General features: G+C 40.9%; 1 protein-coding gene across 1 annotated transcript in view; it reads left to right on the forward strand.

Annotated features, from left to right (window-relative positions):
• The first annotated feature begins 608 nt into the window (after positions 1-608).
• The window catches only part of RORB (RAR related orphan receptor B), a 188,968-nt gene continuing 170,861 nt past the window's right edge, over positions 609-18,715 (forward strand). Inside the window, exon 1 of the mRNA XM_087858946.1 lies at positions 609-1,215. Coding sequence (XP_087715072.1) covers positions 1,209-1,215 — 7 coding nt within the window. The 5' untranslated portion in view covers positions 609-1,208. The remainder of the gene's footprint in view (positions 1,216-18,715) is intronic.

Genomic DNA, 18,715 nt, shown 5'->3' on the forward strand with positions numbered 1-18,715 from the left:
TAAAGCAAGCGGATGGCACTTGCATGGGACTGCATTTTGGTTGTGCTCAAAGTGATGGAAGTTGATTTGCATCCTTCTGCCACTAAAACTGAAGCGTCCTGTTCATGGAAACCCTCACAGGAGATTCGAAGTTTACCGAAAGAGGACTCAGCGGAGCGCTGCCAGAAATTCAAAACTAACTATGGGGCAGGCAGTCGCTGCGAGAGAGGGACGGAACGTGGGACCCGGGGAGCCCCACGTCTCTCGCCTCTAAAAGGACTGGTCAGTGCCTTCTCCCTCCTCCTAGAGTCGGAAGTGAATGTCACCTGCCGATCTGCCCCACTCTCTGGGTCGTTCCGTCTTCTTTGCCCTGTGCGGACAGTCTCTGGTGACCAGCTTCAGCTCCAGCTGGCTTCGGGCTCCAGTGTCCCTAACCCCCGCCTCTCTCCGGGAATCGCGTCCCCTCCCCCGTGGTCCCGGCCCCTCCAAGCGCTGCCGGGCGCTGATAGGCCGCGGCGCTGACAGGAGGCGGGGCCTGGAAGTCCCGGCCAAACCCGCCCTCGCGTATAAGCCCCTTCTCGGCTCTCTCTCTCCATCTCTCTCCTCTCTTTCTCTCTCGCTCCCTTCCTCCCTGTAACTGAACAGTGAAAATTCACTGGATCCGCTAACAGGCACAGATGTCATGTGAAAACGCACATGCTCTGCCATCCACACCGCCTTTCTTCCTTTTCTGTTTCCTTTTTTTTCCCCCCTTGCTCCTTCTCCTTCTTCTTTGTAACTAACAAAACCACCACCAACTCCTCCTCCTGCTGCTGCTGCCCTTCCTCCTCCTCCTCAGTCCAAGTGATCACAAAAGAAATCTTCTGAGCCGGAGGCGGTGGCATTTTTAAAAAGCAAGCACATTAGAGAGAAAGAAAAAAGAAAAACAAAAGCAAAACAAAAACCCAGGCACCAGCCAGACAGCACATTTTTTTCACCCTTCCTGAAAACAAACAACCAAACAACCATCAAAACAGTCATCACCACCATCATCAAAACTGTTAACATAGCGGCGGCGGCGGCAAACGTCACCCTCCGGCCACGGCGTCCGCCTAAAGGGATGGTTTTCTCGGCGGAGCAGCTCTTTGCCGACCACCTTCTTCACTCGTGCTGAGCAGGATTTTTGGGCTCTCCGGGGTTCGGGCTGGGAGCAGCTTCATGACTACGCGGAGCGGGAGAGCGGCCACACCATGCGAGGTAAGCGAGCCCGCGGACACCGAGGCTCCCCGGGTCCGGCCAACTCCAGCCAGATGGGGAGATGGGGGAGGGGAGCGCACCCCGCAGAAGGGGAAGAAGGTTCTCGGGGCGCGGGTCTGGAGTTCGCGTTCGCAGGTGGGCTACAAATGGCCTGGGCGTAGAAAGTTGTGGGAAGGTGTTGCTGCCTCTCGGGAGTTCTGGAGGGACGCAGGAGGGCGCTTTTTGGAGAGAGGAGCGACGCTAGTTCCTTCCTCCCAGTCCATGAGTTGCACTGAACCATTTTTGCTTGTCACTGTCGGGTGCGGAAGCGGACGCCGGATGGAGGGAGAGCCTGGGAGGGCTGCCTCCCGACAGAAGCGGCTGGAGGCACCCCGCGCGCAGTGGTGGCCTGCCGGGGTTGAGTGCGCTGGGCGCACGGGCAGGCGGCGGGGCGCGAGCGCGCGGGCACACACACTCCAGGTTACTAGGCCCACCAGCGTCCCGGCCCGCTAATACGTCCCTTCGTGGGAGTAGTAGGCAGAGGGGCGGTGTCGAGGGACTGGACTCGGATTCTGGGATCGTGGGTCCCCTGCGCCGGCGCTACGCCCTGGCCAGGTCCGCGTGCTGGAGCCCGCGCGGTCCAGGGACGAGCGCCGCCCGCCCCGAAAAAGTTGCGCGGAGAAAGTTCCAGAGGCTAGGAGAGCCCGCACTACCCATGACAGAGAAGGCTCTTTTGTCAAAGGGCCGCTGCGGGAGGCGTGCTGGGTGAGCCCTTGAGCCAAGACCCCCAGCGGCGACAGCGGTGGCAGGTCCCTGGGGCAAGCTGGCAGCTGTGGGGCGGCGCGCCGGGGACTGGGGAGAGATACCTCCCCTGGTTACCCTATGGGCTGCCCCAGTGGATGGCCTGACCGGCTTTAGGGAGTCACTGTCCGTCTCTACCCCTGCAGTGCTGGGACCTTCAGGTTTCCTGCGCGGGGTGTTCGGACCCGCTCGCTCTCTCCCCCACTTTCTGCTTGGTCACAACTTCACTCTTTTCTTGGAGAGCGGGCCGGGTGCCAGCGTGCCATGGGGATATCTGCAAGTCTCTGGGCACCTGCCTCACCCCCTTTTTCTTCCTGGCCACTCTACGGTTCTTTGTGGGGCTCTTCTCTACCCTTCGCACGCCCTCCTGGTCCTGGAAACAGAAAGTTGTAGATGGCCAACCCCGGGCCTCCCTACATCCTGGACCCGGGCGACAGGTGGACTAGGAAGGTAGAACTTGGGAAGGTGGGGCTGCAAACTCTCACCGCCTTCCACGGGCCGTGTACACCTCCCACTCACTCCCCTAACACTTACCTCTCCAGAAGGGCCCCGAGGGGGCAGCGGGCATGCTCTCCTGCTCCGCACACAGTGAACCTCCGGAGCGTGGACGCTAGGGCAGTGACTGGGTTAGCTGGGGCTCTGGGATGTGGCAGGAAAGGGAGGGAGGAGGAGGAACAGAGAGGTTGTCCAGGGAAGTGGGTGGGAGGGAGATAGCTGAAGATCAAGGACAGGGACATCCTGGTGGGATGATTGATTGACCCGTGCCCTGGGAGTGGGAGCTCCCGTGCATGCGAACTCGTTGCAGTTGAATGTCCCAGTTGGGGGTTTGGTCACATGCTCCAGTGTCCACATTCTTTCAGAAAACTGTACTTGGGTAATTGGCGAGCATAGAACCTGTAAGTGATGCAAAGATGCCCCCGTCTTTGTTTTTCTTTTTCTGCCCCATCTCACGACCACCCGCTCTCCTTTCAGTTTCCCCTGCTCTGGTTTGGGGCTGCCAGTTCGCCCTTCCCTTACTTCTCCCCTTCCAACATTCCTTGGTTGGCTGGGTTATGTTCTGAAGGTTCCAAACCACGGGTCACCTCCGCTGCGAGCCGGCACTAGGACGGGCGGCGTAAAAGCTGCTCACTCTCCCCTTAAATTGAAGAAAACCGAGCAGTGTGGGGCAGGAGCGGGTTGAAGCTTGATCGCGCTGCTCCTGAAGGAGCCTTATGCCGAGGCAGTCCGGGTTCGCCACCGCGCTCGCTTCGGGGACTCTAGAAGCCTGAGGGGTTGAAAGCCAGGCGCTCGCCTAGTGCTCACCTTTAGAAACCAGTCGAAAACCCACACCCGCTTTCCAGAAGGCGTCACTCTAGCTAGGCTGCACAGAAGAGTTTATAAGTCCTAACTAAAAGCACCTCTCCGGGGACCTGGGGGCTCTCACTGCAGAAAAAGCAAGCTTACAAGGTGGCAGAGTCCTTTTCTCTACCTCCCAGGCTTTCCTTTCCTGACCCCTTACTGTCTCTCCTCTAGGGTCCCTACGCATTTCCTACAGGCTATGCCCACCGGCGTCATCAGGGGTTGTTCCTTAACGATAGGTGGACAAAAGGTCCGGGCTACTCAGAGTCTTGTGGGAGTCAGGGGTTGAACTTGAGTGTGAACTTGAGAAGTGAGAGCGGAAACGAATCAGCTTTCTCTTGTGCCTGGGCTACTAATCCGCCTACATCGGGGGGAGGGGACGGTTTTTGAACTCTGCTTTACAGTGTATCCACTCCATTTCCCCCACACACACCCACCAACACACACACTCGCACGCACACACTCCCCATCCCCAGGTGGTCCCTGTCAGTGCCTTGGCCTCGGCTTCACGGTTTGCAGTTGGCGACTATCCTGAGTCAGGGCGCTTTGTGCGACATAACTTGGTCCGGGATTAAGTGGACGCCCTCAGGACCGATCCAGCTAACCCACCCTCCACCTCCTCCAGCCCTCGGCAGGTCTACAATAGTTAAGAGACTTTATCCCGAGGGAAGCTCTGGGGTGAGAAAGGGGTTAAGAGGCTCTGATCTTTGAGGTCATTGTCGTGCCCACTGCTGAACGGATTGGTCCGGAGCTCGGTGGCTTACTCTGGGTTGGTCTGGGGCGAAGGAGGTTGTCTTTGGTGGTGCACAAAGCGTTTCACCCTTTGTCTGCTAGAGGGTACCACACGAGTTCTAGTGATGCTACTTCGCAGATTGCATTTTTGAAAAGAATAACTTCTGAATACGGAAGGGAAGACTTTTAATTGGGTCCGTCCATAGGTGAGAAATGAGTGAGCCCAGGTGCGGGTTTCAAGACTCTTTCCTGAGAGGCCTGTCAGCTGTTTATTACACAGGCGCACGGAAATGGTCGGATTTTTCAGCCCTGCCTCCGCAGAAAACCCTGCTTCCCAAAACAGGGGCACAGATGTCGTCGCAATCAATAGGTGATTGTGGCTCCTACGGATTAGAAATCTGGTTTTATGCTTGCTGTAAACAAGGATGGGGCTTGGCTTTTCTGAAGCCCAGTTTTCATCTATTATTTTCAGGTAGTTAATTTTTATTAACTGCTAACTTTAGAAAAGCAGCAGCTTGCTCTCAAGGGTATGGTAGCCCTTTGGAAGTCTGGAGGTCTGAATGTCCTGCTGGCCAGGCCTTTACATTTCCTAAACGAATTCTCTATCTTAATTTCTTCCACAAATCCCAATTAAATATTTCTAACCAGAATTCCTATCTTAATTTCTTCCACAAACCCCAATTAAATATTTCTAACCAAGATCCCACCTTCCACAATTAAAAAAAAAAAACAAAAAACATTGCTTGAAGGACATCTCTGTCAATAGTCCATTAATAATTGTTCATTAAGTAATACAGTAAGCTGTCTTACTGGATTCCAAGAAAAGTGAACATTTAAACAGTTTAAAGAAAAATTCGAAAGCTCTGTTTCAAGTATTGTTGGAAAAAAATATTAAGCCAGAAAAATAAAATATTTTCTTGGGTGGTTACATCCTGGGACTCTCTCCTCCCCCACATCACCATCATCCTGAGTGAATTTACAGCAAGTATTATGACACAGAAGTGTTTGACATCTTCAGCCTTTGGGATATGCATTAGTAGCACCAAGGCCTTTTACTTTTCTAGATGTTCAGATAATCAGGAACTGGGAAACCAGGATGGAAATATAAAGGGAGAAATTCTGAACAGCAGGCCTCATAAACGTGAGAGATACAAGATTAAAACTCCTTTGTTAGAATTCATTTAAAACTTAGAAGTCCTGAATTTTGCTTTTGCTATACTGTTTAGGAAACCCTTGAAAGATCGTTTCTTGTATCATTATTAAAGTGGTTTATGTGAATCTTTGCTTTAATGTAAATAACATGTTTATTTGATACTCTTCATCAAATATGAATGCTAACATTTACTTATTTTGGTAATGATTTGTTAAATACTAAACTATTAGCAGCCTTAAAAGTGATTATTCTGGTGTGAATGTAATTCAAATACACTTTATTTCAAATTTTAATGTTACAGAATCATGAAACCTAATTTTACCTCAACAAGGACTTTACAGCACCAAGAAAATATGAAGTTTTAGGGTTGGTCTTCATGAAAATGACATTGGAACTGTGTCATAATACCTATTTTTTCCCTAAAAGTAGCATATATAGAATTGGCACCAGGATTTTAACGTGATTCAAGTTTTTCTAGGTAAAAAAGACAAATAAAACTTTTTTTTTTCAGCTGTTAGATCACATTTTACAAACTTATATCCACCTTTTAGAAATGTAATGTGGCCATTGTAGTTTTTATACTTTTTAGTACAGTAGTCCTAAAAAATAGAAGTGTGAATCACAACACATTAACTAGGTTTTTTTCACTGCAATGAATAATATACCTCTAATTTGAAGGACATATTATAGCATTCAATTAATACAGACTTTAAAATTATTCTAGTAAATTATGAAGTTAAAAAAATTCTGCATAGGTCTGCAGGTGTTCTGCAAATTTGTAAATAAAGTGAGGTTCTAAATTGTGAACAATAACGTCATTGTTACTGTACATTGGTGAAATCTAAGCCTCACAGATAATTATATGAGGAAATAGAATTAATTCCAAAGTTAAAACAATCAAATTCTGGCCAGATTGTAACAAATCAAAGGTGATGAGCATGTATGTTATTAATGTAGCAGTTATTACTGATTGAGGTGACTTAGAAGACACATATTTTTTTCTTATCATTCTATTATTGAGAAAAGAATTTCTTAAGACTAAATCATTTCTGTATTTATTATATAAAGGCATTGAAAGTTTTAAATTACATTGCTGTTAATTTAATGTAATTGACATTAGTGAAACATTTTATTGCAGTGTTAAAATATACAGAAAAGTAAATATAAGGAGTGGACATTGTGCTCAATAATTAATATTTACTCTCAGTGTAGTTTTACTCTTCCATCCATTCTTATCTAAGGGATAGAAATTAAGTAGACAAATGAAATAAGTCTTTTGTAATGTAATGAATAATGACCTTTGATAAAATGAACGCTCTACACATAAAGTATTATTCCTGTAATTTTGTAATCATCTTCCAATTACAGCTTCTTGCAAATATTTATCTTACTTTGAATAGACTCTCTGACTTCACAGAATCCCTAGCAGATAATAGCAGTCTTTGGAGGCGTCTGTTGATACACACTGATACACAATATGTATATGTATGTGCCTATAACCACCCACTCAGACAAGAAGAATGAATATTTGAGAGAGAAAATCATTCTTATCTTTGCTTTCACAATCCAGACTTCCAAATTCAAACATATTTAGAGAAACAGACGCAACTTTCCAGAGCATTCAAAAGGAAGAAATGAATACATGTGGTACTTGAGTCGCATAAAAAGAAACTGTTAATAGCATCTATTTATAAATAATCTACACAAAACTCCATTATACTACCTAATGATAATTAGAGAGAAAAGGAATCAAAGAATTCAGGACTGCCAAATAAATAAAATATTCCCTCTCAAATTAAGCTACAAATTCATAGATTAACAAGGCTTATGCCATGAATTGAAGGATGCCTCCTTTGTAGCACAAGACAAAGGGAGCATAGAGGAATAAATATTGATTGAACTAATCATCTGATGAATAGAAATGAGATTTACCAGTGCACCAATATAATAGGCTATGTTAACTAGTTCTTTCATAGCGCATATGCTGCCCTTTCAACCCCTGACCCCATCCATTCAATTCTTAATGAGGGAAACCACAGGTGTTATAACGGCATTTATAGTGAATCAAGCTAAATATAATAACCATGTGGTTAACTAATGGCATTGAGGGGGTGGATTCTTATGAAAAGAAATAGTGTGATCATAGTGTCACAGAATTATTATGCATTGCAAGCCACTTAGAATTCTGGCTTGCTCTGTTCACCTTTAAAATATATCTCTGAGGCCATCAGTATCTCAAGTCCTAGGTTTGTTTTCCCCTTAATAAGTGCAATTCTAGTCATGCTTATCTGAGGAGTCAAAATGATATTCAATAAATACATTTTACCTGCATTGCTTAATACTTTTCATAGTAAGCATTGAAAACATTTAAAAATAACACTTAGAAGGTATACTATTTTATACTTAACATGACATTCATTTTTCTTGGTTAGTGTTTATTTCTTAAATATTGGAAACAGACTAAAACTTTGTAATAATTATTATATGAAAAGTTTTGTTTTAAAATTAAATTGGGATGTCCTTGGCTTAGGTAGGTTCTTACAAAGGCCAAAATGAACATGTCACCTTTTTCCAAAACATGAGGCTAAAAACTTGTCCAGAAACATGCCCTTATTAAAGAGCAAAGGTAATTGTTTTGACTTAAGCATGTTCACCTCTGCATCATGAATATTTTATTAACCGGCTGGATATGCTGACCTTTGCTAAAAAGAGTATTTGTTGATGTCACTTTTGTGTATGATTAGTTATCATATCATGTGGTCCTGGGTTATATTTCCCTAATTCAGAGGAATTATAGATGTCAGCAAAGAAAGGGAAAATTAGTCTGATTATTTACTGAATTATGTTTTTTGTTACTAGTTATCACTTTGTACTCATGTGAGCCTGATATCCTGGTACCATAGGGTATTTAAGAGATTTGGGTTGCTTAAAGAAAACCGTTACGTAGATTTTATCTCACAGTAAAGCTTTTTTCCCAGTGAATACTACAAGTCAGTTTAAATTATATTTTTAACAATTTTCTTATGACTATTCAGTAAAGCACCCTTCTTTAAAGACTGTTACATTCATTACCTGAATTTCATTAGAATTATGTTGTGATCATGTGCCAACAGCAGATATACAATATTTTAATATTTAGTCAGAAGTACAAAAGGTATTCTCTGAATTTGGACTCAAAATTATCCATAAAAAGGAAAGAGCAAAAGCTTTTTTAAAAGGCCTTGGCATTTATAGTCCTTACTTGGCATGGAATAAGTAAGTATTACTGGCCACAAAAAAAATTATCAAAGATTTTATTTTAATCTTCTAACTTTTTTAACTATCACTTTCAAATACAAATTTCTTTCCTTATTTGGAACCAACTAAGTTTGATTCTCCCCCATTCTAAAAACTTTGTCAAACTCATGGATCAACTCATTTCTCGGTGTGCAAAGTAAGATGTACTCTTAAGTATGAGAATAAGATTTTTAGTTTCAGTTTTCAATTTTAATTTTAAAAAGGATAGGCTCTAAGATTTCATGTTTTACAGACATATATGTTTATGTACACACAAATAGAAATGTCTGTGACTGGCATTTATTTATTCAGGATTTATTGAGCATCTACTCAAAGCAGTGCACAGAACTGAGCCTTAAGAATGCCCAAGTTGGTAAACAAGTGGTGAGTCAAAGCTGTGGTCAAAGCAAGAGCAGAACAGAATGCAGTGGGGACATAATCAGAATAGCCTTCCCAGGGGAAGGGATATTTGTGATGGGTCCCTAAAGATGAGCAGAAGTCCAAATTTGGCTAATTTGCTCATCATAAATGAAATTTATTAAATCACCATTTGGTGTATTCCCCAGTTGTCTTTGGTACTATGTGAAATTTAGTTTATCAAAGTAGAACTCCTGAAAAGAGCATAGCCCATGTAGAACAAGTAGTAGTGTTGTTTTCGTATAAAATAGTAAAATGATTTTCAAGTGATAATTTGAAGAAACCTCTAAGGTAATTCTAAACTACAAAAAGAAAATTTTAAATTACAAAAAGAAAAGAAATTACAGAAAGAAAATTTTAAATTACAAAAAGAAACCTCTAGGGCACCTGGGTGGCCCAGGACATGATCTGGGGTCTGGGATCAAGCCCGGAGCCCCGCATTGGGCTCCCTGCTCAGCGGGGAGTCTGCCTCTCCTTCTGCTCCTTTCCTCCCACCCCTGCTTGTGCTCTCTTTCAAAAAAATAAAATCTTCAAAAAAAAAGAAAAGAAAAGAAACCTCTAAGGTAATTTTAAATTACAAAAAGAAAATGTCTCCTTACACTGAAGGAGACAAATATTTTTGCAAGAGTATAGCTTGTAAAAAAAAAAAAAAAAAAAGCACCAGAGGAAAGAAAAAAATTAAAAAACAGGGGAAAACACCTTACAGGATCCTGATACATTTGTTTTTATAAGAGAAATTCTTATTTTTGTAAAATAAGAAAATGGCTGATACACACTGTCATTTTTTTTTTAACATTTAAGGTTATACCAGAAAGTAGCTATATCTGCTCCAGAAAGTACCTTAGTTTGCTGGATATCACAGAGAATAAAATCTACTGAAGTAATAGGGTACGTCAGGAGTATCTGAGGGCCATAGTGATATTCCTCAAATTCTTCCATTCCAAGAACTTGGATATAAGATTGAACTCTGAAAATTAAATGACAAAATCAACACATAATGGTCTTGCTGACTTTTGAGCTTTTCTTTCTCAAGATGGAAAATTCCTGACCTCCTAGATGGTAAGAAAAACGTGAGCATATGAAACAACAATTGGCCGTGCCCCGCCCAGCACTATCTGTAGGTAAATCCCTGATGGGACTGAGACACGTACCCACAGCAGTTCATCATCAGGCTCTTCATTTTGAAGTGATAATTTGGCATTCTGGTCTTACACATTAGCTCTTGTGAGCTTACTTCACTTGAATTCTCGTACAAAGATCTAATCTACTCTGAAACACTGGTGAGATCACGTTTCTCAGCTTACAAAGCTGAAAACCAGACCCTGGGTTGGGGAGAATTCACAAAGTGAATTTCACTCTTTGAAACTTCCAAGCAGCCAAATTGCCACTTTGGGTCACAGCCCTCCGCATTCCCGTGAACCTCACCTTCAAATGCCTCCATGGTTAGCAAGGCAGAGTCATAAGTTCTCTGTCTTGAATATTTCTTAAAATACTGATTATTAATTGGAATTTATTAGACTAAGGAATGGCGCTCTTCTGTTGTCACACATCCTGGTAATAAAATGGCTGTTGTACTTGATCTGTTTATTTCTTGGGCCTCGAAGAATTCAAGAAGTGGCTTAATGACCCCATTTCTTGGAGCCTTTCTACAAAGGTGAGAGAGAAGTTGGAAGAGAGGGCACACAAAGACCCCTCTGATGTTTAGAAGCTTTGATTGAAGAGTTATTTAATAAGGCAGGTTTTTCTGGACACCCCCTCCCTCACCTCTTTACCGCACTGTCAAGGCACTGATATCCTGTAGGACAATGGACACAGATCCACTCATGTTACGCGTGGGCCAGTGTGCTTTTCTGGCTGGTGAATATAGACTGAATCTTTGCGGAGAACAGTGGTTTTGCTTGAAGTGACATATGTAACATGAGTCTCGATTTTCACTCTGGCTGTTATGGAAATATGCCTAGTACTTCGTAAACATTAAACCACTATTTTGATCTTTCCATTAAAAAGACTATTTAAAGACCGTCTTGTTAAATAGGATCAGAATGTGTTGTTGCCTGTAATTAATTCTGAGACTAGGAAACTCAGACAGTAGTACTATTTTTATTTGCCTAAATAGTGTAATGAAAATAATTGTAACTAGTTATTTATTGAGCTACATTTAAAATATGTTTAATTTCACCTGCCTAAGGCATGGGTCATAAAAGTACTTCATAGGCGTTTCATAACACTGCATTAGCATAAATTAGACCCCTATTCTAAATTTACCAAGTAAAAATTTCAGTTTATCCCTTGAGCTGCAATGAACATGCAAGTCATATTTTACCATCCAGCAGCTGTTGGCTTCCAGATCCCAGAATCAAACAATAACATATAAGTTGAAACAACTTAGACATGTTGAGTTGCTAATGAATAATTGGCTATCATTATTATTGTCAGGTCAAATAATAGAATTATTACACAGAACATTTCCTATTAACTTGTACATAAGTTGTGCCTGGCACATAGCAAAGGAATTAAACACTTTTTCTTAAAAAAAAAAAAAAAAAAGAAGAAGAAGAAGGAGAAGAAACCTTGTTCCAAATTTCCACAGTTATTGAATATGAGCAAATGCCACACAGTCTGCTTAAATAGAGGAACATTTGTTCAGGAAAAACACATCGTATCATTAAGGTGCAGTGCTTCTTGGCAGTAATCTGTCTTTTTACAAAATACTTTAGATAAATTCATTTTGAAATTTTTAGGATCCTAACCTATTTGTCAGTTTGCTCTAAAATTAAGTTTAGAACAGACAGTCTATTTTTTTTTTTCTTTTAAATGCTCACTACCTTTCAAAAGGCTTAATTCTAAGCACTTCCACCCTTGCACATATATTTTCATTCTTGAGATTAGGGGGAAAAAAAAAGTTTACCAACAGAACAAAGGAAAGGAGTCTTTCCAAAGACAGCTCAGAAATATCAATGATAAGCATGCTAATAAGGTAGCATTAACACCTTTCCAGTTGTGTTTTTGTTTTGTTTTGTTTACTAATATTACTGAAGGTCAGTGCTGGCTGCCATCCATGTCAGAGTTAGTTAGAACTTATCTGATTTGTTGTAGAAAGTGGTCTTTTGTCATGAAATAAATTGATTCTGAATTTCTTTCCACTGCGTTTTCATTAATGACTTTTGAAAGGTTACCTAACGTGGTTGACGTGAGTGTTGATTCAAGTCAAACAAAGACTTTCTTTTATCATAGTACAGTGACCAAAAAGTAAAAGAAAACACATGACAAAGTTGTAGCTGACCCCTAACAGTGGATTGTTGCTTAAATGTGAATCAACAAATCTTGATTACGGAGTACCTAACAATATAAAATAGGGGATGCCCTCTAAGAGAACAGCCTCAAGAAAAGTGGTTTTTCTAATAAAATGCCTTAAGAGTTTCTTAGATAATTTTTGTTTCATTTCAATTTCTCAGATCTCCAGTGTTGATTACATCCTTTTTTCCTAAAGGAGAAAAATAGATGACTTGTCCATAATTATTTGTTAAAGAAGTTGAGACTAGAATTTGACTTCAGTTGAGGGCTTCTGACTGTGAGTCCAGTTCTATTTTCGTTACTCTGTGTTTTCTTTCTTAGGCTGTACTATTATTATTATTATTATTATTTTTTTTTTTGCCACGGCTGCACCCATAGCAGACATCAGTTACACAGCCGACTAATCAATTACGGAATTATACTCGCTAGGTGCAGCCGTACCTCCCCTGCTGTTTGACCAGCATTGGTCTCCAAGACAAAGCTTTTTACCAAAACTCTCATGAGTGTTTTGGCCATATAAAGAATAGCTAATAGTAAAGCAAAATTGTTTTTTTACTCAATCACAAGATCCCCTTGGGCAAACAGTCCATCTCCACTGTTTTTACTCCTAAAATAAGGATGATGACATTTACCAATCTCAGGAAAAATTAAAATAAGTATTATGGACATTATCTACAGATTCTGAATAGAAACTATCCAGTAAAAATCATAACAAATTCAAAATATATAGAGTAAAATTTCCTCAAAGATTTTAAAACTTAATTTCATAAGCCCAAATATCTTCTTCTACGGAGATCTCAAATTTTGAGTAAAATTGTGTATTTATAGACTTTGCCTCCACTAAGATCCTAATCTTATCTGCATCTACTTCAAAGAAGGAAACATTTTACGGGAGGTAGTGATAAAGACTGTTGATTGTCAAGGATGAAATTCCTCTTCATTCAGTAACCAACATGCACTTACGCTACAGTTTATAATGTCAGTCTACTCATTTGTCCCTCAGCTTGTCAGTTTTCTGTCATGATGTTAATGTTTGTCAAGAGTAGGGTTACCTATCTTTGCCCATAAGTATTTCAAGCAAAGGAATGGGTTGAATAGCCAAGCATACCACCATTGACCCACCTGAGTTTAATTACTTTTGTGATTGACAGGGATTGAAAGTCTAGTCAACACATCATTTGTCTCAGAGACCTACCATCATCCTGTCCAATAATATGTCTTGTACAGGCATAAAATATCTTCTTAAGGAAAGAATCTTGACAACCTAAGAAGGAGCCATGTCAAAGTGTGCCCAGACCTATAAAGAAAAAAAAATTAACTTTGGCATTAATTCCAAATAAATACAGAGTTCTGCTCCACCTTAACAATACTGCCATATAGGGGTGCCTGGGTGGCACAGCGGTTAAGCGTCTGCCTTCGGCTCAGGGTGTGATCCCGGCGTTATGGGATCGAGCCCCACATCAGGCTCCTCCACTATGGGCCTGCTTCTTCCTCTCCCACTCCCCCTGCTTGTGTTCCCTCTCTCGCTGGCTGTCTGTCTCTCTCTGTCAAATAAATAAATAAAATATTAAAAAAAAAAAAAAACAATACTGCCATATAATGTGTTTTGCATTTTGGCTGAAACATATTTCTTCCATCAAGCTCCCCTTTATATGATTAATTTTTATGCTCTCAAGTGAAGTCCATTCATATGTTTTTAAAAGCACAATTATTGGTGCACTATCATTGATTTTTCAGGCCTCTTCAGTAAGCTGTGCCATAACACATAGCTCGAAACACCATTCCTACCCTGTTGCTTATTCTCCAGGACTCGAATTGATCTTATTATGTAATGGTCCTGACTCCCACACTAGACTAAATCTGACTACAGATACTATTAGCAAGAAAATGGACTACACCAGAATCCTTACTGCGTTGTGTTCATCTCATATTTAGTACCTAGTGTGTTTAATAATATCATGTTGGGAGAAAGCGTAAGCTTATCTCAGGTGATTCTCTGTTTTCCCTCATGTAAAATACCTGCTTTGCTTCCTCTGTCTTTGAGAAATAGGGATCTCTTTCCTCATGCTCATTAATTCTGTCAGTCTTTGTACTGTAGCTGCTCGTAAGGAACATTCTGAAAACATTGAATGAAGGAACTGTGTAAACCTGAGAGGAGCCGGTAGATGCTGTGTCTTCTCTTTACAAATGTAATAGCAGGTAAAATTCATAATGATTTCTGGCCCGTGCCAGATTTAGTGCCCTGTAGTTTTCAGTGAGCTTCTGCGGCCCCACCTAGATGACCCACACAGCATTCGCTCGAGACATGCAGGACGGGTACAGATTAGAACGTGCCTTGCGTAGCTGGGCCAGAGGAAACCCCCAGACATAAACAGGACGTGATGACCTGGACACCCTCCTATTCTACCGCAGGCATTTATATTGGTCTAGTCATTGAGCCTAAAGCCTTCAAAATGATCATACTCTTTGGCCTAGTAATTCACCTTCTTGGAATCTTTCCAAAGGAAGTAAAGTATCAACAAGACTATATACCTAAAGACTTGTGCCTAAAGACTTATTGTACTCTCATTATGATATTTTCAAGAATATAAAGAAAAATTGTAATGCTTTTTACGGTACACTTTCATAGTATATATTCTCTGTTATACTAGTATGTGTTTACCGTGTGTTCAACATACTAACTAGTATTAAGTGTTTATATATTCCTGGCAATATGTTTTAGGCTCTAGGAGTAAAATGGTGAGCAAGAATGACATTATTCGTGACCTCACTAAACCTAAAGATTCATAATTTTGAAAAAAAGTTGAAATGAAAAATGGTATATATGATGTGATCTAAGTTATATAAAATGTATAAAAAAGAAACTCAAAAACAGACAAAAATCTTAAAAGTCACCTCTAGATATTAAGATATCAGATAATTATTTTGTCATTGCCTTTTTCATGCATTCAAAATTTCCCACATATTCTTTGTAGATTAGTCCTAAGTGTCAAAGTGAATGCTCAATTTCTTTGGCACTGTAAATAAGGCTGTACTTTATCTATGACTCATTATGTTTTAGTTTCTCCATTTGCCTGAGTTCAGCTAGCAAGATAATAGGGATAAGGTGAAATCTTAATGACTCATTACAACTTATTTGATATTTGCGCAACTATTCACTCGTCCGTAACCAAATATTTATCAAGGACCTATTATGCATCAGGCACGATCCTAAGTGCTGAAGGTACAGGGGTGATAGGATTCACTGCCATGTTCTGAAGAGCTTTAGTCTTGAAAGTCATATGCTATAATTCATGAAAAGTACTGGAAATAGCAATAATGTAAATAATAATAATATGCAGTTAAAAAAAGCTTTCACCACCATTGGGAAATGAAGGGTTCTATCTAAGTTCTTATTAAGAGTGGGCTGGGGGGAATGCCTGGGTGGCTTAGTTGGTTAAGCAGCTGCCTTTGGCTCAGGTCATGATCTGAAGGTCCTGGGATAAAGCCCCACGTTGGGCTCTTTGCTCAGCAGAGAGTCTGCTTCTCCCTCTCCCTCTGCCTGCTGCTCCCCCTGCTTGTGCTCTCTCTCTCTCTCTCTGTCAAATAAATAAATAAATAAATCATTAAGAAATTAAAAAAAAAAAAAAGAGTTTGGTTGGGGCGCCTGAGTGGCTCAGTCAGTTAAGCCTCCCGCTCTTGACTTTGGCTCAGGTCATGAGCTCAGGGTTGTGAGACTGAGCCCCACGTTGGGCTCCATGCTGGGATGAGGAGCGTACTTAAGATTCTCTCTCTCCATCTCCCCTGTCCCTCCTCTCTCCCTCTAAAGAGTGGGTGAATATTGCCCTTTTTGTCTCTGGAGGCTCATACTAATTGAGACATGTATTATTTCAAATACTGGAGGAAAGATTAGAATACTCACAGAAACATTAATCAACTTGTCTTCATTTTACCTCCACTAAACTATTTCCTGATAATACAGTGGGGTTTTACAATTCCGGAAGATGTCAGAGAAGACCAACCCAGACATACTCAAGTTTCAAAATACAAGCAGCTAGACGATTAATTGATTCCTATTGGTGAGGTTGTGGGAAATGTGTAAATATTCATATTCTCTGAGGTAGATAAGAAAGCCCAATTTGCCCTTGAGCCTATTGGAAACTCATTGGTATCCAGTAGAGCGGGATTCCAGTATGATGTTCACTGCTAAGGTATCTTCATTCACGGGTACTTAAACTTCTAGGGCCCTGATTGAAAACGGACGGTGGTTTTGCCTCCCAGGAGATATTTGGCAATGTCTGGAGACGGCCACAACTGGGGAGATACTACTGGCATCCAGTCAATAAAGGTCAGGAATGTCAATAAACATTCTACAATTACAGGATAGCTCCCAAAACAAAGAATTACTCTGTCACAAACGTCCATAGTGCCGAGACTGAGAAACCCTGCCCTGGAAGTACATGAAGGCTTTCTAAAAAGCATGACTTTCCAGGTCCTCAGTTTTCATATGCATTCTCTGAGAAAGCTGGCTCCTCCTTCCCATTTCCCCTTACACAATAACTCCACTTCTACTCCACAAGAGACCAGGCTCTCGTTCATTTCAGATTGTATTATGTATTATCTGTGGTTCCCAAGATGGAAAAATTGCCATTGCCCTAAAACAGAGAGACAACTTGAAGTACTGATTTGGATGCTGAGAAAGTGAATGATTCTAATGAAGGGGAAAAACATCCTTTTACAAGTCAGGTAGTTTCCATTTCTTTACTTGCAACAAAATTGGAGGAAGATCTAACCAAATTATCAGTTATTTTAGATCATTAAAAATAGTTTTTGATGATAGAATGCTGTGTGATTTAAGGTATATGTTTCAGAAGGAGTTTAAAGAAGTGAGCTAAATTGCTATGGCAAAATTAGTTTCACTTCTATCTACATATTTATGCGAATGCATTTTTCAACACTCACATTTCTAAAAGCAAGAATGGGAAGAGAAGTGACGCTAAACCCTATTATATTCTGGTAGTAAGTCATAGACAAGCATAGGTACCAGAATTAAGTGGAAGAAAAAAAAAAGCCCCATCTGGCTTATTAGGAGATGAATTTCCTTTAAATATTTATTTGCATGTTTAATAAATATAAAATTTGTTATATCTTTGTGTAATTTGTATCTGTTGTGTCGTAGTGATAACAAGAGCAATGAATCAATCCAGAGGAAATGTTACCACTCAGAACCCATGTCCAAGACAGGGGCGTTTTGTGGGGGTAGGGGTGCTAAATTTAAATATATAAACATATTTTTCTTTCTGAGAAGTATAACCCGGTGATTTAAAAAGCCTTTCAAACATGAAAATGTTGGCATTAGAATAAAATTCTGGAGTGGGGAGGTGGAATGGAAGTACGAATTTAAGGAGAAAAATATATGTAATAAAATTCCTGTTAGAGAAGAGCTTACTTATGCATTTTCTTTTCAAATGTATGATATGGATACCAAAACATTTTGAGATTTCAATTTCATTAATATATTTAAGGAGAAAGTCATAATTTTTATTTAAAAATATAAAATCTAAAATGCCTCAGAAATTGCATCTTTTGCAGTCGTATGGCATGTACTATACAGTGTGTTTTTACAAAAGTTCTAGTGGAAGGGAATGCGCCAGGACCCATGATTCCTTTTCCATGATGGTCCACCATGTTTTTTCAGGTCCATGTTAACTTGATACCCTAATTGCTTAAGAACTACATTAGATTAAGTACCTAGGCAATAACTGTCTCAAACTCTAAGAAGAACCAAGAATGATACGCTGTTCTCTATTAACTTTTCATAGATAACAAGGCACAGTCATTTCTGAGAGGCTTGGGCAATAACCAGCTATTCATTTCACTCAGGCTTCTAAAGTACCAGTTCGGTGTAGAAGTTCTAGATGACCGGGACGCCTGGGTGGCTCAGTTGGTCGAGCGTCTGCCTTCTTGCTCAGTGAGGAGCCTGCTTCTCCCTCTGCCTGCCGCTCACCCTGCTTGTGCTTGCTCTCTCCCTCTTTCTCTCTCGCATTCTCTCTGAGAAAGAAAGAAAGAAAGAAAGAAAGAAAGAAAGAAAGAAAGAAAGAAAGAGAAGTGCTAGATGACCACGAACTTCAGAATCAGCATCCCTGAAATAGAAACAATATCCTTCTCAAAAAAAGGTACTTCAGTACATTCCACCAGACCAGGGGTCAGGAAACTTTTTCTATAAAGCCCCATTAGTTAATATTTTAGACTTTATGGCCCATGTGTTCTCTGCTGCAACTGCTCAACTCTGACATTTTAGCATGAAAGCAGCCGTAGTCCATATATAAATGAATGATAATGGCTGTGTTCCAATAAAACTTTATTTACAAAAACAGGTGTCAGGCTAAATTTGGGTGGGCAATAGTTTGCTGACCCCAATGCTGGACTGTCAAGTCCCCGAGAAAAGGACCCACGTCTTCTTGAACTGTGTATTCCCATCACCCAACACAAAACCTGGCATTCAACAAATGTTGAACAAATGAAAATATT

Source organism: Ursus americanus, chromosome 34 (assembly GCF_024610735.1).
Source record: "Ursus americanus isolate L20-20 chromosome 34, mUrsAme1.1.p, whole genome shotgun sequence".
NCBI lineage: Eukaryota > Metazoa > Chordata > Mammalia > Carnivora > Ursidae > Ursus > Ursus americanus.